This window comes from Diaporthe amygdali, assembly GCF_026229845.1.
Source record: "Diaporthe amygdali strain CAA958 chromosome Unknown NODE_15_length_991109_cov_64_707514, whole genome shotgun sequence".
NCBI classification, from domain to species: domain Eukaryota; kingdom Fungi; phylum Ascomycota; class Sordariomycetes; order Diaporthales; family Diaporthaceae; genus Diaporthe; species Diaporthe amygdali.
This window is the reverse complement of record NW_026517035.1, coordinates 832,104-855,663: the sequence shown is the minus strand read 5'-3', so window position 1 is coordinate 855,663 and position 23,560 is coordinate 832,104. Positions and strand designations below refer to the sequence as shown.

The following is a 23,560-nucleotide window of genomic DNA, read 5'->3' as shown; positions in this document are numbered from 1 at the left end:
ACCATCCCATGGAAGTCTACTCATTGTCAATGGTCTATTAACAGCAACAATTGTAACGACCTCACGCCTAAATATACATAATGACCCCCCAATGTCATGTAGTCAGGTTAAACAAAAATTCGCTGCCTTCATAAGAGCATGCAAGACTTGCACCCCCATGCTGCGCCATCCGTCTATATACAAATAACCACCATGTAGATGTTGAGTCAACGACGAGGATAAGCAATGGACTACAAGCCCTCACCACGGGGCCTTCAAAACTCAATCTGTACCCTACCTTACATTTCTTTTCTCCGCCGGTTACGGGAAGTCCTACTAAGCACCGCCCCCAGCAGCAGCCGCCCTCGCGGCCTCCACTTCCCTCTGGAGCGCGTCCAGGTCCGCCAGCATTGCCTGGATGCCTTCGTCCGACGGGGTCACATCCGCGACCTCGATCTCCTCGGCCACGGGCGGCACGTTCCCAGCGGTGCTGTCACCGGAAACTTTCCGCAAGCTCTCCGTACTGTTCCCCTTGGGATCCAGCGCCGAGCCCTCCATGCTGCCACGGCTGCTGCCCCTTTTCCTCGGAGGCGGAGGTGGCGGCACGGCGCCTTCGCGGCCGGCTTTCCGCGCGGGCGCGTCAAGAGGATTGGATGAGTTTGGTTTGTTGGACGAGACAGCACCGCCCTTGCGCAGGGATGGGTTTCGTTGCGGCGGTGGAGGTGGCGACAATTTGGAGACGCCCGGATGTTGTTGAGGAGCCAGAGAAGTACTTGAGCCTGTTGTAGTACTACTCGCATCGGTAGCAAGATGGGAGGGAACAGGTGTGAAGCCTGTCACATCACCAGTAGGACTCAACGGTCCAGCTGGGAACGGAAATGCAGGGGAATGAGTAGTCGCGACGGGGCTAGAAACAGATGGCGATGACCGATGGCCAGCTGGCCTCCTCGGCGGAGGCGGGACTGGAGCAGCAGTGCTCAGTCGTATGCTGGACGAGCGCGACCTGACCGAATCCATCGAAGAGCGAGAGGGTGTGGCCGGTTCTTCGGGGAGCTCGGCCTGTGATTTGCTCTCGGACCTGCCATGCGCCCCTCTGCGCGGAGGCGGGGCGGGTTTCCTCAACGTTGACGTTGGATTTTGTACAGGAGTAGAGGAAGAATGTGACATGTTTGGCGGGGTGGGTGGTCTCGGCGGAGGCACGACGTCGGCTTCAGGATCAATGTCGACCTCGGGCAGTTTGCCTGCGGCTTCCTGGTCGAATATGCTCTCCTTAGGGTCATTTTCGGATCGCGACGGAGGCGCAGGAAGTGGTTTGTTGATATCCGTAGGACTGAGAGAAGACCTCCGGCCGGACGACGAATCAGCCAATCCTCCAGAGGCCCGGCGCTCCAATGCTTGAGGCCGGTTCTGATCGACCGGTCCGACCTTGATGGATTTGCCGTGTCTTGTTGCTGGAGGAGGGGGCGGCAACTTCTTTCGTGATCCGGATTGCTTTGGCTGAGGCGTACTTATCAGACTACGCTTTTCCTCGTCGCCTTCTGGCTCGGATATCTCGTGTGACGTCCTTGGTGATTCTTGCGTATGATTATTGGCCTCAAAGATGGATTGTCGTGATACCGACGAGGCATCCGTCATGCTCCCTCCATCACCGGCCATACCTGTGGGGTGCAAAGTGGCCGAACCCGACGTGCCGGCAGCCCCGGGAACGGGTCCCTGCCCGGTCAGCAGTAGCTTCTTGAAGGCCTCAACGTCCAGACCTTTCCCTGCCGGAGAGGCATGCTCTGCTGAGTTCAACCCGCCGTCCTTTGCAGCTTGCTCCATGTCCTCTAATGTCTTTTGGAAAGGGTTGGGAGGCGGCCCGCGCCCGGTGTAAGGCTGCGGCTGGGCGGCTTCTATCCTCTCCATTGGGGGAAAGGCATCTTCGGGAAGCGGCGGCGCCTCATTCTGGAAAGGGTCTTCTGCTTCGCCATTAACAGACGGAGAGCTGGCACTGCTGCTGTCGCCGTCTTCTCGTGGGGGAAGCGGGTATTTGGGATACGAGCGTTCGGCGCTGGCGGACTCGGGACTCGAGGGCGGGGGGCTCTGAACCCTAACTTTCTTGACGGGCTTCTTCTTCTGAAACGAGGTGGTCGGAGGAGGAGCATCGGTTTTGGGGAGCAAGTTCAGGGACCTAGCAAAGTCGTTACCGCTGGGACGATGTGGTGCCTGCGGCCACGGGGCGTCATCGTCGCCAAAGGTGGGAGCTCGTGCGTCCGCGTGTAATACTGAGGACGAAGGCGGGGCAGCTCCAGCTCCAGCTCCGTCGTGAGCTTGAGCTCCAGTGCCCGGGGCGGCGGTTGTCTTGCGACGGAAGGGATTATGAGAGCCGAAGCCCGACTCAGAAGCCATGGCGGCCGGTGGATATTCAAGCTGGGAGTCTTGTCATGTCACGAAGGTGTTGTAGCATTGTCGAGGTGGCAAGTGGTGGTGAAGCCCGAGGGGTCTGACCGAGCTTGGCCGCGAGGTTTGTCGCTGGGGGCGGATGAGACGGGATCGGATCAAGGCTGCCAAGCCTGGCTGCAGGTGGTGCAGGCCGAGACAGATTGAGGGGTGGGAAGTAGTTAGGGTCGTATTGTGGCAGGCTATCGATCGGAGTAGAGATGAATTGTTCCCCAGCAGGTATATACAGGTTGCGTAGTAGTGTCGTGTCTTGTCGTGGGATGTTGCGGGAAATGCTGTGCCTGTGGTGTGCTGTGGTGTGCTGCGCAGAGCAGAGCAGAGAGCAGAGCAAGTATGTTCGGCAGGTGAGGTCTGAGTTACGGTTACAGCACAGTACAGTCACCGTTGGGTTGGTCAACGTCTCGTCTCCACCGGTAACCGTCCCGTCCTAGTCTGCCTATGGCCCGCCAGCCCGCCCGTCTCGCACCACCACAGCAGCAGGGAGCAGGGAGCAGGGTGCAGGCCCAGGGTCAAGCAAGATAAGATCGTCATCCTCCTTATCGGGCGCCGCACGGGCCATGATGCATCAACGGCGGGCGATCGACCAACCTGGACCCCAGCCCAGCCCAGCCCAATCCACCCTGTGTCACTCACTCTTCAGGCTGGCCAAGTCACCGTGAGCTTATTTACCGTAACCAGAACTTGCTCTCTGCCCTGATCTTCACATGTGTGTGACGGGCCGGTCCCATTTCTTTCCATACCCGACAAGAAGGTCTCCTTTCTCCTCGCCTCCGTTCGAGCTTTCTCATCTCAGGCAATAAAAGGCAATGTGGTAGGCCAGCACATGCATAGTACATAGAGTGCCTGGGCACTCATGCACGTGGAGAACTATGAGCTGTCTGTCAGCCTCAAGTGGGTCGGAACGTCATTGTCCAACGGGGTGTGAGCCAGCCCAACTCGTTCCCGCCCGCCCGTCCGTTTCAATTGTCAACGATGCGTCTCGCTGCGTGGGGTGCGCCAACTCGGCAAGTCTGAAACATGACGTGCAACAAGACGCTTGCTTGCGTACTATGGCCTGGGAAATAGCATGCATTTGTTAATCCCAAAAAAAGTCAGTTCAAGAACGGAGTTAAATGCTCCCTCAGTCTGAAAATAGGTACAACAGCACGGGCGACCTCGGGATGGGGATCGGGTGATGGATGGTCGTTTCAATGCGCCGTCGGCCACCCAGTCCTCGTGCATAGTGTTGGGGATTGAAAGCTTCGTGTTCTCACAAAATGCCTTCACTCAGAAATGCACTAGATCCTATTCGCAATCCAGATGGAAGCTGAAAGGAAATTTCCATGTCGAGTAGGACGAAATGACCTGGCACGTGAGGCCTGACACAGTGGAGGAAGTAAACAAACCAGCCCCTTGCACCACGCGTCGCGCCTGGATTGAGACCCATCTCTCAACAAATTAGGCACACATAATCACACACACCGCCACCTAAAGGACACGACATTTGTTGCGAACATGACCGAACTTGCAATTTCAACACCAGCAAGACTCGTTGGTATAATTACAAGTGCCTTTCCTTTGTCAGCCCACCCTCCGTGACCGTCTGCTTTGCTAATAACACTGTTGGGCCTGACCGTGCTGGACGCAGAACGCGCACCACACAGCCCGAGACAGTCCTGTCATGGTCTCCCCTCCTAAATACACTCGTTGATGGCCCACGACCTGAATGCGCACGCCGTGCCGACCCAAGCAAGATACACTGAACGTAGCCCCTTTGATGAACCCACAATCCTGTTTCCCCCAAACGCCAATGGAACCTCCCTACACGCGGAAAACAAACTCAAAGTGTGAAGACGGCAGAAACATCTCTTTCTGGACCACCTTATGCCTTGGACTCAGCAGCAGTAGAGGCCGCCTTCTTTGGCGTCTTCTCCTTCTTGGGAGCGGCGGCCTTCTTTGCTGGGGCAGCCTTCTTGGCTGGCTTGCTGGCAGTGGTCTTTGCGACACGGCCAGACTTGGTCTTGGTAAGAGCAGCTGGCTTGTCGACAACAGCGGGGGCAGCGGCCTATTGTTATTTGTCAGTCGGGCGGCTTCATCTTGATGGCAACTTGTGTTGGTGACTCACATCAGCCTTCTTCTTGGGGGCAGCCTTCTTGGGGGCAGCGGTGGAGGCGGCCTTCTTGGGAGCGGCCTTCTTGGTGGCAGCGCCCTCCTTCTTAGCAGCGGGCTTCTTGGCGGTCGCCTTCTTAGTGGTCTCCTTCTTCTCGGCAGCAGGCTTCTTCTCCTTGGGAGCAGCCTCCTTCTTGACGGGGGCGGACTTCTTGGCCAGCTTGGTACCGCCAGATGCGCCTGCAAGATGGTGTGAGTAAATTGGATAATGAAGAGATGAAGTGTTGAATCATTTAAGAAATAAAATGAATGAAGCCCCATGAGTGAAAGCATATGAGGGAGGACTGAGCATGAAAAGGTGCTTACCCTTGGGCTGGACGAAGACACCCTTGTCGACACCGGCCTTGAGGGCACGGTTGAACAGCGAGTCGAACATGGAGTCGGTCTGGGTCTGGATGTTGTAGTTGGCCTTCACATACTTCTTGAGGCTCTGTCGGCTGTTGGGTAAATGTTAGCGTTGGTCCTGTCTCACATCGAGGCCGAGTCACGATGGCCTCATGCACCAAAAGCGGGGCATGAAACACGAGTGAGGGCCGAGTTGGGGTAGAAGCTGGCTCACCTAGATCCATTGCGGTCCTTGAGCTGTAAAGTGGCAAGACGCGTCAGTAAAGTGAAATCGAAGACAGAACAGACAAGACATGAAGCTGTGGCGGCTGCCTTGCGTGGTTGTCATGACACATCGTGGTGCATCAGTCGGCGCGTGACAGCCAACACATGGGTGCGACGCGTGATGCGCCGGAGAGGATGGAATAGAGTGTCATACTTGAGTGATGGCCTCAGAGATCATGTCCTGTATGATGTTAGATACTGATACACATGAATAACAGCCGGAGCGAAGGCGACAAACCTGGTAGGTAGGGTGGGAGGCGGGAGCCTTGGCCTTGGTGGCACCTTCGGTCTTCTTGGGAGGCATTTTGGTGGATGGGGTTTGGGTTGGACTGGTTGGATTGATTGTGTTGATGACTGGAGTCGAAATGGAGAGAATTGGCGACGGGATGGACGGTGGCCGAATTGATGTTGTCTACGGAAGATGGGGTGGGATGGATAGAGAGAAGAGAGGAAGAGATCGGAGGGAACGGGGCGGAAGGAGGGTGCGGTCGTGGTGGGCGCCTGTGTTTATATACGAGAGCGGGGCGAACGGGTCGAGGATGCACAATCAGTAAACCGCAGCATGCACGCACACACGCCCAGGCCACACACTTCCTCCTCCTGCGCCGCCCACCATCCCCCCCTTTTCTCCTACCCTTTTCCTCCAGCTCCAGGAAAGATAGACAAGACAGCTCAGGGAGCTTGCAAGCTTGGGGAGCTTGGGGCAACAGCTGCCCAACCTAGCCATCATTCCACCTCTCTCTATCTCCCTCTGCATCTTGTTTCCATCTTCCCTCCTCTTCTCCCTCCTAGTGCCACCCGAAAACTTACCTTGGCTTGGAATCTGAGCTTGTCTGCCTGTCTACCATGTTTACTGTTCATCTTGTCTTGTCTTGTCTTGTGCTGTGCCTCATGCCTTATTATTATCATGCTTCGCCTATCACCTACCACCTACCCACTCACCCACCCTCCTTCGTTACTCTGAGTAGGACTATTACTGCGCACCCTCGAGCTTCCTGACTCCTTCGCTGTTTCGTCCTACAGCTTGCAGCCTGCAGCTTGCATCTACCTCTGGCCATTCTACCACATGCATGCAGTTCTTCACCACTCGGCTCCCGTCCCAAACTCGCATCCGACTGCCGTGCAGCTGCAGCACGTGAGCTTGAGCTTGGTTGGGGGAGGCTGGCTGTCAGTCAAGCTGGGCCAGCTTACACCTTACACCTTACACACACATAGACAAGCCCTGACCCTACTTCCTCCCTGGCGGGGACTAAGACGAGATACATCCGGGCATGTGTTTTTCTCCCCCCACTCCACGTGTCTGACGCCATTCCACCATAACTGCATGAGACAGGCTTTATTCAGTGATGGCATTTTACTTTTATCTCCAGCATATCACTCCCGTAAAATGTCGTTGGTGATGGGTCCTCGCTGTTCTGCTCTGTGTTCTACCATGGTTTCATTTCGAAGCTTCCCGAGGTCCCTGAGTTTTGTTCTCGATATGGCCCGAGAGGTCCAGGGTGCCTGGAATGGCCGGGGTATAATCGAAAAATAGCCCACGACCATAAAAGTACGGGGACTGCTGGCTAAACTGCTTGTTTTGGCCGCGCAGATGGAGCAGAATCTTGGCCAAATTGCTACTTGCACGGCTCCTCAGGCGCGTGTTTTAGCATGGAATAAGCAGATTTACGCATCCCTGTCCGGGAGGGCCTTGGCGCTAAGCTGGATTGGGCCCACCAGTTCGACCTCACGTCTCGCCTGTTGTACCCCCTCCTCTGCTCTCTTGCTCTCAATCAGCCCGCTGCCATCGCCATGCCGTCCTCGCTGCTCTCACGTCAATCACCTCGATCCCCCCGATTCTTCTCTTCGACCGTCCCGGCCTTCTCCCTCTTCTTCCCTTCTCAATCCCTCTGCCACACCCTTTTTCATTATTGGCTCTCGAGCCTTAAGCTTTCCTTTTAGCATTTCGCGTGCATTGACGGCCGATGCAGCTCCGCCCAGGACTCGCAGTCTTTGCTGGCGGCCAAACCCCAGCCCAGCTCGAGATGTTGCGTGTCGCGCCCACTTCTGCAGCTCGACCAAACTGCGACTTGTTCAGTCGCATTCCCAATGGCGAGCCAACAACCCATGTCTTCTAGAAATATAATACAAGTTTCTGATCAAATGAAACGTCAGATTTCCAATAGGCGTATTTTCGAAAATATCGGTGCTGTATTAATGCCCAATATCACTGGGGTCAGCCAATGTCACTTTTTCCGTGTTGTCGCCCGGTCGCGTCTGTGATGCATCGTGAAGCTATCCGCAAATTCACGACCAATTTTCAACTTCCACCCCCCACGCCACCACAATTTGGTTTTTTACTCAATTCGTGCTCTGGGCATCATCAGTGGATCAATTTAGAGGGCATCCCGATTTTTTTGCATCTTTTTTGGACCACCGTGTCGCAATGCACCCGTTCTTGTCAAGTCGCGCTCTGGGCCACGATCGCGTGTCCACGATGCAGTCTTCTTTCCACCTTTCCACCTCCCCTCCTCAACAATACTGTCAGTGGAATGACTTGAAATATCTCTCGATGCTCGAGTGAGCTACTGCGATGATTTTGATTCAATTCAATAAGGAAGCTGGCAATCATGGCTGCATGGCATGGGCGAGATGTGTTGTGGTGAGCAACGCGCCCCAAGCCAGACCACCTGCATTTTCTGCACACCAATGTGGTCTGCCAACTTATTCCCACAACATTCGACCTGGATGCCTATTAACTAAGCATCATTGGCCAAAGACTTCAAGATGAAGTCTTCGTTATCGAGAGTCTCCCAATAAAAACCTTGAAACTCTGGTGGAAACCGCAATTTGTGTGTTGTTGGCACCTGCCATTTCTCCCTTCCGTGCGACACACCTCCCAGCCCACGCCAATGCAAGAAACAAGACAGTCCTACACACGCCGACTACACTCTCAGCGAGACCAGTGAACAGTCTCAAATGTTTCCTTCGACGGCTCAGTCGCCGACCGGGGTTCGCCGAACCGCTGTTTGGCAGAGGTGGCTGGTGGCCAGTGGTGACACGACATGGCGTCTGACAACAACGTGGCCGAGGGCGAGCCCGGCGCCATTTTGCGACAAAACAGCACAACGACGGTCCCCAGCTGTCTTCGATCTCAGCAGTTGCGATATGCCTTGCGACGCGGAAATGCCGGCACGAAACGATACTGGCCCTGCTGCACTTGAACACAAACGAAACTTTGCACGTGTCATGAGCTTCGGCAGTCCGATCACAACCACAGCCACCACAACCGACACAGGTCTAGACGAAAGCCAACACAGACCTCCGTCACTTGCCTCTGCTAAAATCACAGCTACTTTTTTGCATTTCTTTAGTCGACTCGATATGGGATGAGCCCAGCCTCGCTCCCCGCAGCTCACCGCAACACTTTTTAGTTTGCTGTTCTCGCCATTGAGCGTTTGCAGGACAGCGGGCATATCGCAGCTGTCCGGATGCAGGACACCTCACAGCGTGGCTTGCTCATTACTTACTTGACACAGGCGCGCATTGCCAGAGCTTGACCGACTCATAGCCAACCTGCCCAGCCGACTTCACGAGAAACTCCGATCGCTGATCCGGATCGAGAAGGGTGCCCGCGTCGGTGGGGCGTTGACCGGGTCACGCGATGAACACCCAGAGCCCCGAGCACGGGCTCGACGCGGTGAAAACGAATCTTGACGGCGTCTTCCTGGTCATCAGGGAAGCCTGGAGACCCAGTGTGTGACCCGAAGGCCAGTGAGGCCTGGTGCTATCAGAGCATGCTTGCGCAGTGATCCCAGACGTCTACGTGTACCTTCACCGCAGTGGGAGCACCTCATATCATGTAGACAGTTCGTCAATGCCTGTGTTTGGGTCTCTGTTCTCACGATCCCTTCCCACATGCCAGTCGGGTATCTGGCAAACTTCGAGATGCTTGCGAGCTATATCCCCGAACACTCTCTGTCTGCCATCATTGACAACTCGAGCACAGCATGTGCCAGGACATGGTAACGTCAAGAAGAGACGTCAAACGCGGCTGATTCTTTTCACGGCACAGGAACAGAAGTCCAGTGGTGATATGGGAGTCTCTGGATCAATTGGCAGTGATTCATCTGGACGGCCGTGGACAGGCGGCAACTTAGTAAGGCACAGCCGGGCTAAGTCCTAAGGTCACTGCGTCTGTTCATCTTGCTATGACTTTGCAAAGCCTCGTATGAGTGACATCACTTTTCAAGCCGGGAACTGGGATCGTATACGAAGTGTTTACGCTCGCCGGTCACGCAGTTCCTTCGGACAAGTAAGAGCCCACTGAAGGAGCTGCCCATACAGCCAAATACACCGTCACTACTTAGACATCAATGTGCGCCCATGTGCAGTCAAATCATAGACGGCTGGTGTCGCCGCGATTCGCCTGTATAAACGCAGCTAGACGTGCCACCTTTTGATTCAGTGTACTGCGAGTCCCGCGGAGTTAATAAGTCAATCACACGTTTTGCAACTCATGGCCTGGAATGCCATCCGGCTCTGGCCCGCCGCTCTGAACTCCTTCTATTGATAGTTGTGTCTCACCTCCCACTACATCAATTCCGGCTAGCTTGGTCTTAGTATCCCCAGGATGAATTATGCTTGACCGAAGCAAAGCCACGGCTATACCAGATCCCGACAAGCGCGGTGCCACCGGCCTCGTAGCGCCCTCCAATGTTGTGCTTAGACTTTGTTCTGTCGCCTAGGCGCGTCTCTGCGTCTGTGTCTGGCATGGTGCTTGGCTGGATCATGTGTGTCGTCGGCCAGTCGATCTGGGTGCCTACCGCTTCGCATCACGGGTTCCTGACTCGGTGATGTCGCGTTCATCAACTTTCGTGACATTTTGGTTGGTAGTTTAAGCAGTCAAGAAAAGAAGGAAGTGAGGATCGTTGCGGCGGATCGGCTCTGGCGGCCGCGTCTGACGTGATCCAACTCCGATGCATTGTGATCTACTGAGGCGCTCCAGCTGTTTGACATCGATAATATTGAACACCCTTGACGTATACCCTGGATTGAGATATGACGATTTTGGTAGTGATGGGTCCCTCTAGTCATAATTAACGTCTTGGCTGCCTCTTGAGCCACAGGAGAGAGATGAATGGCACGTAATGTTGAAGGCCACAGGAGCTACTGACCACCCGAGAAAATCGATAATCGATTTTTTGTACGTTCCCAAATTTAGATAATCTCGAAAAAGTCGTAGAGTTCTTTGGGGGGGGGGTTTCCGTGATGTACGCCGAGTCGAGACATGATAGAGAGCTCTCTTAGGGCAGCGAAGTTCGTTGAGAAGAGAGCACCACTTCCTGTTTGTGTGAAAGAAAGAATTTGCGGGACTCAAGAACGGCTTTACTTACGTGATTAAAATTTTGTTGAAGAAGCAAGATAATTGGCCCATGAAGTGCCCCGGGACCAACTCATTGGGCATTTCAAAATAATCACAGCAGGTACATATAAGTACAATACTACCTGCGTCCCGGAGTATCCTGGATGTGCAGAGATAAATCGTCTTCCTCGCGAGTGTAATTACAATCCTCATTCTGTGTCTCGAGGGTACACTTGCTCATTGAGAATGATGGGAATTCCGGCTCAGCTGGACGGGATCAGAATTCGTCAAGAAGCAGATTGATGCGTTATGACGCGAAGGGTACTCCACGAACAATTCTCACCTCCAAATAAGCATTGTCTCCAATTTATATTCCCATTTGAATTCATCTTTGAATTGATTGACTAAGACCTTGTTCGGGGCCAAGCAGCTTTTTTTAGAACTTGGAGGTGTTTGGGGCTGGCGAAATGCTTTCCATATTGTTCTGTCTGTTTTTCAACATTGAAGAGTATATCGAATGTCTTCAGGGTATTTCTTCCTCCGCCACATTCTTTCCATCGACTGTATCAGTATCGCGCCATGGGGCCAACCGTAGTAGGCGAATCACCGCGGTTGATATGAGGTAGAACAGCAAAATATCAGCATCAAAGTCATTTCCAGATTCTTGATTTCGAAAGTGAGTAAGTATGGTTGAAATCTCAAAGTGACATGATGTTGGCTCCATTAAGAGAGCAGGCCTAATTTAGGAAACTAGACAATGAGCAAGAATACACTCACTTATTGCATACAAGGCCCCTCGCCGTCAACATCACAGCCACGGACGCTCAGGCGATTATTGAGGAAGACCAGCCATATAAATATATATATTCTTCATGGTGTTAAAGGTTTCTCAGAACTTATACGCGAAACTACATGGAAACGGCCCGTAACCACAATAAGTCATGGCCTCGAGACTGCTTTCTCAAGCCTCTACGGAGTTCCTCTACGGAGCTCCTAGAATATTCCAGTCTTAACTTTCAGACTCTGATCCACATACAAATACATTCCATGGGACGTTCGAACACCCATGATTCTAGTAAAGTCAATGACTAAAAGAAGTGTCCGCGTCTCAAACGAATGATTAGAGAGTCTCCGATCATTCGTCTTTGGAGGTCAGATTGCATCAATACGCCGTTGACTCAATCTCGCCCCATATCCGCATAGGTTGCAGAAGAGTTTTTTTCTCGCACTCTTCCGGACCATGCCCGATCAAGAACGGACCATAGATGCCATGCAAAAATACCGGCAGCCAAATAATCCCACCGATGATCTCCCAAAGTCAAGAAGTTGCCACTTCTAGCTGGACACAATATCTTCATTCGGTCTAGTCTTCAATGTTTGTAATCAATTCTGTCTGAAGCGAAGGCGATATGCAGCGGCAGCGAACTCGGAGCACCGAGACAGACTCGGAGCACCGAGAATGAAGCCGGATCTACAGTTGCAACATACGCACGCCGACTCCATATCGACTACTTCTGAAACTCATTAACGCGTGTAATGAGGTAGTATTTGCTGACTTTATCGCGGTTGACATGTCCAACTCGAAAGTACTGTACATAGTTCTACGATTCAATTGTCTCAGACTATCACCCGATCTATTGGCCATCGCTATATCAACCGCGCAGTATTCGTACAGCCCGGAACCACGCTGCTAAAGTCTTCCTAAAATTGTGCTCGGTCGAAGCTCGGTCATCTCAAAGTGACAAGCCCACAGGCTAAAATGAAAATGTTTACATTTCGCTACAATAGATGTTTCGATCTGTCATAAATCGTTAATGGACTGTCCATTCATCAATCTCCCTCAGTGTAAATACTAATAATTACACACCAAAATGAGACATGTCAATCAGCAGCATCTGGTATGTGCTTTTGTTCCCCTGATAGTGGTTCGATGTCCCCTTTACCCACGCTGAGCCGGAATAGGGGACCTGGAGTTACTAAATTGTTGGCATTTATTCCACACAGTCTTGCACAGCAGGCCAGACGGATCTCGTCTCCGTAGAATAAATCAAGCTCCAGCATCTCCATCCTCGAGCAGATTTGACTCAAAGAGACTATTCTGCGCCGATCGTCAACCCCATTCATAGTCTGCGACCTCACCAACGACTCATCTTGATTGGCTTCGTCCCATCTCTTTGGCCCCTTGCCAACAACGGTGGCCCAGATTAAGTTGATGCGTCCGGGCACCCCGTCGCCGATCGCCTGCGGCAAATGCGGAAGAAGCCCACTTGCCATGGCACCTACTTGCTGGAGAGGCCCCATTTGATGGGGTCCGTCTCTGTTGGTCCCCTGCCCACATCACTACAGGTGTCCTCGTAGAGCCCCCTCCAAAAAGATGACGATGATCAAGAACACAAGACTCGGGCCCCTCGTTTCAAAACCAACCTGACCGATTGCGTTTACCTGACGCATTCACAACCCATCCAGCCTCCATCGCCCCGTGTGATCGTCACCTGGAAAGGGATGATGGAGCGATAGCGAGAGTATGGAGCCCGCGCACCTACTCAAAGACAGCCAAGAAGTGATCGACAAAGAGCACGAGCTGCTTTCATCAAAGGTAATTCCTCCCGCCGAGCGAGTCGCTCGCATACCGTGCCCGAAAAGACAAACACATACGTATAGTCAGAGAATAGAAGCCCCCCCACAAACCTTTTTTTGGTCGTTCTATGTATTTCGTCTGACAACCGACTCGTGACAAGCACGCCAAGCTTCGGGGCTCTTCGCACATAGGGTTGCAGCCAAGCACGGAGATTATTCCTGCCACCCCTCTCCTCCCCCCAATCCGTGCCTATGCGACTGGCCGGCCTTCCCAGCCAGCTGTTCTCGTTGAAACAACCTTATTGTTTTGTGAATCAGTTCCCTCGCCTTGGCGCCCCGACCGGGTGTTCCGAATGTCTCCCTACGTAATTGCTCTGCTGGACGCATGACCGCCAGTCCATGGGCACAGTGTTGGATTTATCCACCTGCCAATTGCGGTGCACAGCCAGAGAGTCGCTCGCCGGCGGCCCAGCGAGCCAGTCAGCCAGACGGACAGGCATAGACAGGCATGCCCGTGGGCAGCAACTCAACGGCGGTCCCCAGCACAGAGCGGGCAAGTAGCGCGTACGTATGACTTGCATGACCCGCCTCAGCCGCACCTCGTCACCAGCCACCCAGCGAGCCAATCTACCCACGACGAGCCGCCACCGACTCGTACGCCGGGGGCGAGCACGGCACGCGCCAGCCCTCAACCCATAGCCGCCGCACCAGGGCGAGTGGCCAGCCCGCAAGAGAGACCAGCCTGTTGTGTCGTCGCCAACAGCTCTCGGAGGCTGTGGAGAAAAGCGACACTCAGTATGGCTGGCTCGGCGGTCATTCGGTGCTACTTCTGGACGCCCTCTACGTCCGCACAGGGGCGGGGCGGGCCAGCAGGGCGGGCGACCCTTTTTTTTCTGGTAGTCCCCTAACAGGAAGGCCATTGCGAACCAACTCGACAAGCACCAGAAACAAACGCGCGGCTGGGGAGAAGGGGAGGGGGGGTTCCTACTCCTGAACTTCGTAAATATGTGGATGCGCAGAAGCGGGTAGTCTGCATGCGTAGGTTTTGCTCCCATTGAGCCAAAAACCCGCAGCGAAGGGGGACCCACCGGACCGGACCCAAGACCCAAAAGACCACGCAGGCCAAACACTTGATGACCCCGTCGGCGGGCGCAGCGTTCTATTCTGGGAAACAAAATGTGCTCGGGGAAACGTGGCGAGGACATCAGAGAGCAGTGACATAATGTGGCATCATACCAACGCCGTCCCAACCTGCGGCCAACCCATCGCCCGTTGGATAAACCGTTTCACAACGTCCGAAGTTAGTTGACAATATGTGGGCGGCGCAACATAAGGACGCGAAGGCATTTCAGCGGTAGCGAACATCTTTAATCAAGGCCCATCCCGCAGGACCTGGGTCTGGGTACTGGGTCGGAATAATTAGGCGAGACCCTGGAGGTTGGGATCAACCGCCGGTCCCCCTGACGCAAAGTGGACTTGCACTGGACTGACCGGCGCACCTCTCCGTGAGGAGCCAGCGATGAGGCGATCGTCACGGCCGGAACGGGAAAATGTGACATGTCTGGTGGACGGGATCACCTGCCGGCCCGGCGGCGCCTCCTCTCCTAATAAAGTCCCCGGCGGGCACAGCCCGTCCGGCAGTCAGTGTGCGGTGGCGGTGGGCCGGCGTGGGAAAGCAGCAATTTTTTCGCGGGCCTGGCCGGGACTTTTAATCGACGATTGGGGCCTATGCTCTCTCCTTACTTACCTCCGGATCCGAAGTACTACTGGCACCGGGCAGGCCGTTGGTGAGCATTGGTACGAAATGTCGCGAGCGTGAACAGCAATCAATTGCTCGCGTGATGATGGCCCGCCCGCTGCAGACCCAGCCAGCTTCACGGCAGAGAGACCGGGTCTGCATCAGGATGTGTTCTCAGCAGCCTCACCACGGGCAATGCCAAGCGCAGACAGAACATAACCTTCAATTGTACTCGGTTGTTACTTGCTCGAGGAAACAGACCCATAAACAGCCATTTACGCGTCACCACCCATCGCAAACAGTCCCGCTGTTCGTCGCCATCTGCACCCTCCCGCCCTCCCGTCCGCAAGAAATAAATAGGACCCCCACAAATCGACCTGTTCTAGAAGGGCGCAATTCCCCGACAGGACGAGGTTAAACAAAACTAAGTGGGGGCGGTGCCCATCAGAAAGGGAACGTCAGGAACAAATCAATTATATTAATATTGGCTTGGGATAAGACGCTAGCTCGCCGAAAAGAGACAGGCACAGCCATTCTTCTATAGAAACACTAGTGAGGATGGGCTGGAACGAGCCATGTGGGGAGGGCTGCTTTGCGAGGACTCGTAATCCCGAGCGCCCACCCTCTCCAAGCGTCTAATTGAACAAGCCGCGGTCCAAAAAACCTGGGCAAACTTTTTTGTTATTTGGCCACCACGGGCTTCAACCGAGGATTGAGTACGTGGATTGCGCGGGAAATCATTCGACCTGGTCAGGTATCGTTGGATGAGAATAAACGTGCTCGTAACCCGCTTCCCGTGATTCCCACTTAACCCGCTAGACAAGAGTCATTGCACTTTGATCTGCCAGTACCGTATAGGGAAGAGCAATAGACTTTGGACTTGTGTAAGTCTATACTGTGTACATGGGATAGAACGACTCGATTAGTTAGTCAGTCAACCAGCGAACCAAGTCAGTCAGACAGCGAAATAATAGGCCGGTACACAGAAGAGAAATTGACACCGTATCTCTCCGAGAGAAAGTCACCCATCCCGGGCAGCAGGCATGCGTCGAGCGTACGACTCGCGATATTAAGCTTACTCGTCCCCCCCTCCACCCCCTATCTTGGCGGAGTGCACAGGCAGGTACCAAACAAACACAGTGGGAGGGAGGGAGAGGGGGGCGGGGACGATAGCTGCTGCTCCCATTCCCCTGTATCAGAACAGAAGGGGGGTGACGAGGAAGAGACGACAGCCTCCTTCCCGCCCACCCCAGGAACAGAGGAAGTGTGAAAAGAGAAAAGACGCCGAAGACACAGCCCGCGATCCCGCGCTTGCCCACATCACCCGCCCGCCGAAAGAGCCGCATCGTGGGAAATAGGGCACCGCGGAAAATGGGATGGGTATCCATCACCATCCACGCAACACCACCTCCGGGATGTGGGCGAGCGTGACCCTCCCTTCCCGCGCGTCTCTGCCCTTTTGCGCGGAATGGACACACTCAGAGGAAAGATAGAGAGATAGATAGGCAGAGGGTCATGCGACGGGCGGGGCCCAAAGGGGAGCCTGCCTCATCACCCGAGCTGCTGGGTCGGGCGCGGGCGGTGCGGGTCCTGGGTGACGACGAGGAGGGCGAGGGAGAGGAGAAGGGAGAAGGGCCGAGGCGACTACTGGAGTCGGGATCGACTGGAGTCGGGATAAAAAAAACCTATCATGGGAATCGGCGGTTAGACAAAAGTCTCCCCCCTTCTGGCCCCCGGTCCCCTTCCGCCTTGCCGGATTCCGGTGACGACGACTGTTCTCTGTTTGGTAAGCAGGAACGATGCGGGAGCATAAACTCGGACCGGGCGAGGGTACATGGGCTGTAAATCCGAGGTGGGCTGAGGATGGAGGCCGCTGAAAGAATGGCAGTCGTGGGAAGCTTGTGAACTGGTACTGGACAACTGAAGTTGGCGCTCGGGAGAAGCTAATGAAGCAGGTTGTCACAGTAGACATGAGGCCAAGAAGCAGTGATAAGAAATAGCTCGAGTATTCGCAAAAGCTATCTAGGCTTGATGAAGATGTCTTCACCAAATGATGCTACCTAAGTCCATATTCCCACCTCCCTTGTGGGATCTCCTCCTGGTATTTCCCCCGTTACGCCTTGCCAGTGGTAGAAACCTACTGGGAAATATTGTTCCCGACCATGCCTCAGTGAAAAAAAGAAAATAGAACAAGAAAAACACGTTCCCGCAACGCGAATGAAAGCAGAAAGCTTTTCGCCAATTTCAATGTCCTGCTCTGGACGCCGTAACGATGCAATGACTCCTCCCTATCCCAGGTCACCTTGACCTGACTATGCCTCTCGTGTGCTTGGAGCCCGTTCCACCGAGAATCAAATGGAAAATTTCTTGTTGAGAACGTCCAGTGCTCTTGCGTCCTCGTGGAAACCCTTGGCCATCAACCCCGCCGCGGCAGCGTTGTTCATGGCGCTGCTGCTCATAGTACCACTACCCATGGCGGCACCGGTTCCACGGGGGCTGCTCGTCGCGCTGTTGCTGCCCGCCGCGCTGTTTGGCTCCGAGCTTGTCGGTGTGGGTTGGGGGTGCAGCAGCGCTGAAAGGCTGGCCTTGTTACCGACATTTGGTGGCGACTGCGACAACGCGCGTGGAGGTGGCGTCGAGCTGTGTACTGCGGGCAGAGGCCCGGGCATCGTCCGTCCAGCCCCGCCAGCCTTCAACTGTAATTGTTGTAGGCGTGGCGACTCCTCGTTTATCCTGATTTGCGCCAGATGGGGCGACCTAAGCTGTGGTTGCCCTTGGCTGTAGTGCGGCAGCATTGACGGGGTGACTCGTGGTTGCGAGGCGGATCCCGGTGGTGGCAGCTGGGGGCGGTCGTACGCAGGGTGCGGTGGAGGCGGCCCTGGGAGGTACTGGTGAGGGTGGCCGTGGTGAGGTGGCGGGTAAGGAACCCCGGCTGGTGGTGGTGGTGGTAGCTGTGCTGGCGGGTAAGGAGCAGACACCGTGTAGTGGCTGTAGGGCGGCGTCGCAACTGGAGAGGGCGGCCAGCCCGGGTATGGTGATTGTTGTGCGTATTGTGGGTGGTATTGTGCTGGGTGTGGTGGTGCGGGTGCGTATGCAGATGCCATAGGTGTCCTGGTCATGGCAGGCACGGGCTGCTCGTTCATGCTCGACTCGGGGTACATGCCCTTGACGGGCACGATGTGCCTCAGACTGGGGTCTGAGCTGGGTTGTGGGAGCTCTGGCTCGCTGGGGTGTGGGCGCGAGAAGTATGAGATCAGGTGGAGGTGCTGGCCCTGGGAGGTGGTGATGCTGAAGGACTGCTTCATGAGACCGTCGGCCTTGTACCGGTATCCATCGGGCTCGCCGTCGTCGGGGTCCTCGTCGCTACCGCGACCAGAGTCTGGTGTCTTGCCGGCGCTCCTCCGTGATGCGCCAAAGCCGCCGCCACGCTTGCCCTCCATCTCTCGGTAGGTGAGGAAGCTGCCAGAGACTCTGCTCGCACTCCATGATTTTCCGTCTGTCCACCTGCGCATGCCGGCTTCCCTCTCGTCCCAAACAAAGACCGACCCGGATCGGATTGACTGGCGCTCCTTCTCTGATAATCTGCGCTGCACACGAGGCAGTAGGCCGAGCCTGCATGCCTCAAATAATTTGATTGCGTCTGCGGGAGTCCGCACGAGGCCGTGATAGGTTTCCATCATGTTACTTTGTCGCACAGCCATGGGATATGTGGGTAGGCTGGAAGGTGGTTGAAGTGTGGGAAGATGTGAAGGAGGTCAGGACCCAGCAGTGTGGCAGGCTGCTGAAGTTCCTAAATACAAGTGCACCCGAAATCTAGATGGCCCCCAGATCTGCAGGGTGGGCCCACCATTCGAATCGAGAAAAGTAACTTTTAAAATATGGTTGTCTGGATAGGGCACCAACACCCTGTCCTGCAACTCAGGAGGAGCGAGGCTTGCGCGGCGCTATGTCAATCGCCCCACCGGGAGGAGCAACCCGGCTGATCGGCCTTTGATTGGCGTTATTGCCCTGCGCTGTGCGGTTGGCAGGGGCTGCGTGAAGGGGCTGCGGGCAGTGAGCAGACCCTCTGTATTCCGAGGCAGGCTGCCCTTGGTAAAATTTGGTGTGGAGGGCTGCCGTGGATCTCTTGTATTGCTGTTTCCTCTTTAACGGGCAGTGATGTTAGTTCCCGGTTGATCCCAAAAGTAGTCGAGATACGATTGACGAGACGGGCAAATCGATCTCAGGGAGCGAAGTTGCACAATGCTTAAAAAAGAAGAGATAAAAACGGAGATTGGAGAAAAAGGTGAGTGGATGTGTGACAGCAGCCGACGATGAGAAAAGAGAAGAGAGTACGAGGGAGGGCGATTCATAAAAAGTCTCAGACGTCCCAAAAAGCCGGTGGAACTGTTTGCCCTTCGAGACGCACAGGGTGACAGGCTCTCTCTGTTGGAAGGATGGGACGGTCAAGAAAAGCTTGGCCTTGGTGGTTGTGAAAGTGGGAGCAGGCCTGCAGGAGCGTGTATATAAATCCTGACACACGGCGCCGCCCAAAACACTGGCATATCCACCTTGGGAAAGACGACACGCAATTCAGAGGCACTAAGAGGCTGGCCCTGTGGGTATACTGGAAAGCAAAGGAGGGTTCAGGAGCAGCGGGCCAGCGGCCAACCAGCCAGCGGTACCCGTACTGTGGTACGCGCAATGAGGCCACCTCGCCGCACAGGCGAGCCAGAGCCAAAGTAGAATAGAGTACAGGACGTTCATGTGCGGGCTCTGGGTGGGCTGGACTGTGCAGTGCTGTACATAATACGGTACAGAGAAACCCTGCTTGCTGGGCTCTGCTTGGCTTGGCCCTGTAGCCTCTTCCTTGCCTGTGCGGTGCTAGACTCGTGGTAATTCCGAGCCAAGTACCAAGTAGACTCCTTGGTGCCATGCCAAGCCATATGCCCAGACTCAAAAAAATGGGGCCGGGATGAGTGAGGATCGTATGCAGTGAGGTACAGTACCCAAGTACCTTGCAACAAAGAACGAGGATGAAGGGACAGGTACAAGGGGGGGGGGGGTGCCGGGGCGCCCAGGCAAGGTTGAGCTTGTTTGTTGCGCACCCAGTCAGGCCCCATGAAGGGCAACTCATCCGCCAGGCAGAGCTGACCAGGTTAGGTGAGTGGGTATTCTTTGATCCAGAGCCCTCCATTCCGAGGCCCCATAACCCTTGCAAGCCTCCCGAGATTTGGGTGGTCGGTGGACGCGTGGATATTGTGAGTGCCAGGGAACAAAGTGACAAAGGGACCGATAAAAAAAAGGGGAGGGGGGGTTCATTGGCCCTTTTGTGGCATGATGCTGCAAATGTGACCAGAGCCAGAGGAAAGAAACCAGAACAGATGAAGCAAAGATGACCGAGAGCCCGAACCAACGGCAGACGGGCGTTGCACACAGCAGATGGAGGGTGGATGTGGTGGATGTGGATAGTGGATGTGGGTATGGGAGATGGAAGCAAGTCAAGGTTGGCGCGGGAGCATGAAGGGGGATCGTCATTGTCACTGTCATGGAGGAATGGCTGAGGGGGTGGGCTAGATGACAGAGGCAGGACCCATCGGGACCAGGCAAAGCTGACTCTTGTGCGCAGCAGTGTGTGATTGATGAGTGATGGGTGATGAGTGAGTGATGCCATGCATTTGCGATGTGTCGGCCAGAGCAGTCAATTTTGGGTTGGTTGGCTGGCTGCTCACATGCTCACATGTGCTGTGTATCGGAGAACCCGCCATTGAGCCTCATCTCATCTCTCTCATCTCACTCATCTCACTTATCTCAGCCAGGACCGGGGCCAGAGCCAGAGCAGGACTAGGACCAGGACCAGGACCAGGACGGGAGCAGCGGAACACAGCTTTGTGTGCACACCCTGCACCTGTCCCTGTGAGCACCGCATGATAGATGATGCGTGTGTGTGCGTGTGTGCGTGAGGCTGACTGTTGGACAGGCGGAGCTGGCCCCCAGAGCAGTAGGGTGGGTCCGGTGCGAAGGAGGGATTGAGGTAGAGGCAGAGAGATAAATATTGTGTGCAAGAAAGGGTGTCGTCGTTAAGTGGTGGTTGGGTGCTCGCATTTTTTTGCTTGCCTTGCTTCAATAGCCTTGAGCCGAGCCGAGCTGGGCTGAGTCAAGTCCCACTGGGAGAGGCCACAGCCAAGGCAAGGTGTGGGATGTGTGTTTTTGGTGCAGTACGCGTGTTGGCATAATTTGTGTGTGATGGGGAGGGGGGCAATTGATGGCATGAAGGACGGGAGTATCGATTGCGCGTACCTGTTCAGACGAATTCTCTCCGTTGCACTGCTACTTGTCGAGGGGTTGGAAGGGGCAGGCGACGTGCGAGAGGCGAGAGTGTGTTTGTGGTTTGGCGATCAGGGTCGGGTGTCGCAGAATTTAAGGTTAATTCAGGTTATTTTCGGACACACGGCAAGCGAGAAAATAGGTGTGCGTAGGTGTGCCAGTGTGTGTGTGGTGTGTGGGTAGGCCAGGCCAGGCCGACGACTTGCCGCCACGGTGAGGGAAGGTTCGATCGGACGAGGCAGACGCAAGCAATAACCACAACGATGCACGTCCCTATATCAAACCAAAAAACAACCTTCGAGAAGGGTTGACTTTTCAATCCTTGGTTGGGTTGGAGTTTGTGAGAGAAAAAGAGGGAGAAAAGGGGAAAAGGTTCGATCGAGAGAAGCCTGACGGAAGGTTCTCTGTCAACGGTCGACGGTAGGAAGGAGTATGCTAGTAGACTAGGCAAAATGGTACCGCCAGAGTCGTGTCAGGCAAGTGCGAAGAAGCTTGGCTCAATCCCTAGGCAAGTCTTGGACTGCTGCCGCTAAGTAATTCACCCAGATTAGTGCCTTCCTTTACTGGAACACAACCGGTCGCTCAGTCGCTGAGCGTTGGGGATCTGCGCATCCGCACTTGGGGCTGCAGGGAGTCAGACTGGCAGGGCAGGTGGGGGGAAGGGGGAGGGGGGTCTTGAGGGAAGGCGCGACGGGGGAGGAAGAGACGGAAGGGGGGTCTTGGTAGGGGCCCACCCTGAATCCTTTCGAGGCTTGGTTGGTCTGGGGTCTTTGGCGAGAGTAAAAATAAGATCAAGCAACAAAGATCATGAACAAGAACAAGACCATTGAGCTTGAGCATGAGCATGAGCATCAAAGTGGCACAGCACAGACGCCCACGACGCTGCCAGCAACAAGTTATGCCGATCGATGAGCCCGAGCAAGGGAGTAAAAAAAAAAGGGCAGTGTAGTGCAGCGATCTGGGCTCTGGAATGGCTTGTGGCTAAACAATGCTGATGCTGATGATGGCGTGTGCAGCGGTGCGCAGCAGCTCGGAATGTGGGAGGAGGGAGGAGTCGCCCCAGCGGGTACATCATCATAATCCATCACACTGACTCCCAAAACTGACTCTGAATCTCACTCTGGATTCCGTTTCTCACTCACCTGGCGTAATTAAATCCCCAGTCAGTCGATCCTCCTCGCTGTATGTGACCACAAATCACCACCACCACCACGACCAAGATCTGCTCGTGGGGGGCAGGAGGGAAAAAAAAAGACACCAAGCCTGTGCGTGGCGGGCGAGGAATTGAGACGCGCGAATGAGCAGCCGTGAATAACCCGGGCTGCTCGCTGTCTGCTGGAGCGATTTCAGATGCTGCAGGCCGCCAGTTGATGCGGTGCGATGCAAGCCCAAACAAGCCAGCCAGCCAACAAGCAGGATAAGTGCGCCTCTCAAGCCAACGTAACTGTAACGCGGCGCGGTGCGGGCTTCAGGTTTCGGTCGAGTCCACTGGTCGAGTCCCGGCGGGTACCGATGATTCCAAAATAGTCTTGTTCTTCTTTGCAGCCTGGCGCTGGTGTTGGTGTTGGTTTGACGATCAGCGGATACCGACGTCCCAGTTTGTTCTCACAAGGCAGGTCGCCGCCCGAGGACATAAGCCCCGTCCAGGGTGTTGGTTCCTTCTCCCGATCCTGCGCTGGCCTCTGGAGCTGACCTCTTACCGATGCCGGCCCCTCCTGTCCTTTGCTCGTACTCGCTGTCTGACCACGACACTGCTGTTGCTGACTGTAGTTGCCTCTCGGCGTGCCAGATGTGGCGTGTAGTTGGATCTCGGGTTCGACGCCTCAGCAAGGGGATATATGTATAGGTGGTTCGATCCCCCCCCTCTATTTCTTCTTACGGGCAGCGGGGTGAATGTCGACGGATGTTTGTTGACGCAATAGTCTGGGGAAATTGAAAAAAGAACGGGTCCAAATCTAGGCCCTGCTCTGGTGCTCGCCTGGGGTTTCTACTCGAAATATATAATATCTGGCACGGAGTATTTCCAGTAGCCGGGCACTCTAGAAGTCCCAGTAATCGGGATCAGGACAGAGCCAAGTCTTTGTCTTGGATATCTTGGGCGGGACTTGGGATGACTTGGATGTCGCTGCCAATGCCAGTGCCAGTCGCAGTCCCAGTGTCAGTGCCGTCAGTGCCAGTGCGAACGAATGCGAGGGCTCGAGGCTGTGCAGGTCTCGCGACGCTCCGTAACAAGAGATACCAAGGCGCTTCGCTGGGTAATCAAACTACCTTGTCCGGGTCTTGTCTTGGGCGCTCAGGTAATTCGATTCGATGGGATGGCCTCTTGGAAGAGGCAAAGAAAGAGCCTTGACTTTCTTGGCACAACCTCCTTTTGCTGATCTACCCCGTATCTTGCTCAATGCCGGGGAAACTCTGTTCAC

General features: G+C 54.9%; 4 protein-coding genes across 4 annotated transcripts; 1 reads left to right on the top strand and 3 right to left on the bottom strand.

The window, feature by feature from the left end:
* Positions 1 to 315: 315 nt before the first annotated feature.
* On the bottom strand, positions 316 to 2,367 carry J7T55_009996 (uncharacterized protein; the record flags this gene model as incomplete). The annotated part of the gene is made up of 1 exon (XM_053143969.1): positions 316 to 2,367. The coding sequence occupies one exon, from the start codon at positions 2,365 to 2,367 to the stop codon at positions 316 to 318; it is 2,052 nt and encodes a 683-aa protein (XP_052993514.1).
* Positions 2,368 to 4,279: 1,912 nt separating this feature from the next.
* J7T55_009995 (histone h1) lies at positions 4,280 to 5,479 on the bottom strand (the record flags this gene model as incomplete). The annotated part of the gene is made up of 6 exons (XM_053143968.1): positions 4,280 to 4,462; positions 4,523 to 4,746; positions 4,873 to 5,003; positions 5,126 to 5,148; positions 5,330 to 5,356; positions 5,414 to 5,479. 6 exons carry the CDS (start codon positions 5,477 to 5,479, stop codon positions 4,280 to 4,282), a joined length of 654 nt encoding a protein of 217 aa, XP_052993513.1.
* A 2,121-nt stretch (positions 5,480 to 7,600) lies between these two features.
* Positions 7,601 to 8,871, top strand: J7T55_009994 (uncharacterized protein; the record flags this gene model as incomplete). The annotated part of the gene is made up of 3 exons (XM_053143967.1): positions 7,601 to 7,734; positions 8,058 to 8,416; positions 8,708 to 8,871. 3 exons carry the CDS (start codon positions 7,601 to 7,603, stop codon positions 8,869 to 8,871), a joined length of 657 nt encoding a protein of 218 aa, XP_052993512.1.
* Positions 8,872 to 17,185: 8,314 nt separating this feature from the next.
* J7T55_009993 (cAMP-independent regulatory protein pac2) lies at positions 17,186 to 18,535 on the bottom strand (the record flags this gene model as incomplete). Its single annotated transcript, XM_053143966.1, has 1 exon — positions 17,186 to 18,535. One exon carries the CDS (start codon positions 18,533 to 18,535, stop codon positions 17,186 to 17,188), a length of 1,350 nt encoding a protein of 449 aa, XP_052993511.1.
* Between the last annotated feature and the right edge of the window lie 5,025 nt (positions 18,536 to 23,560).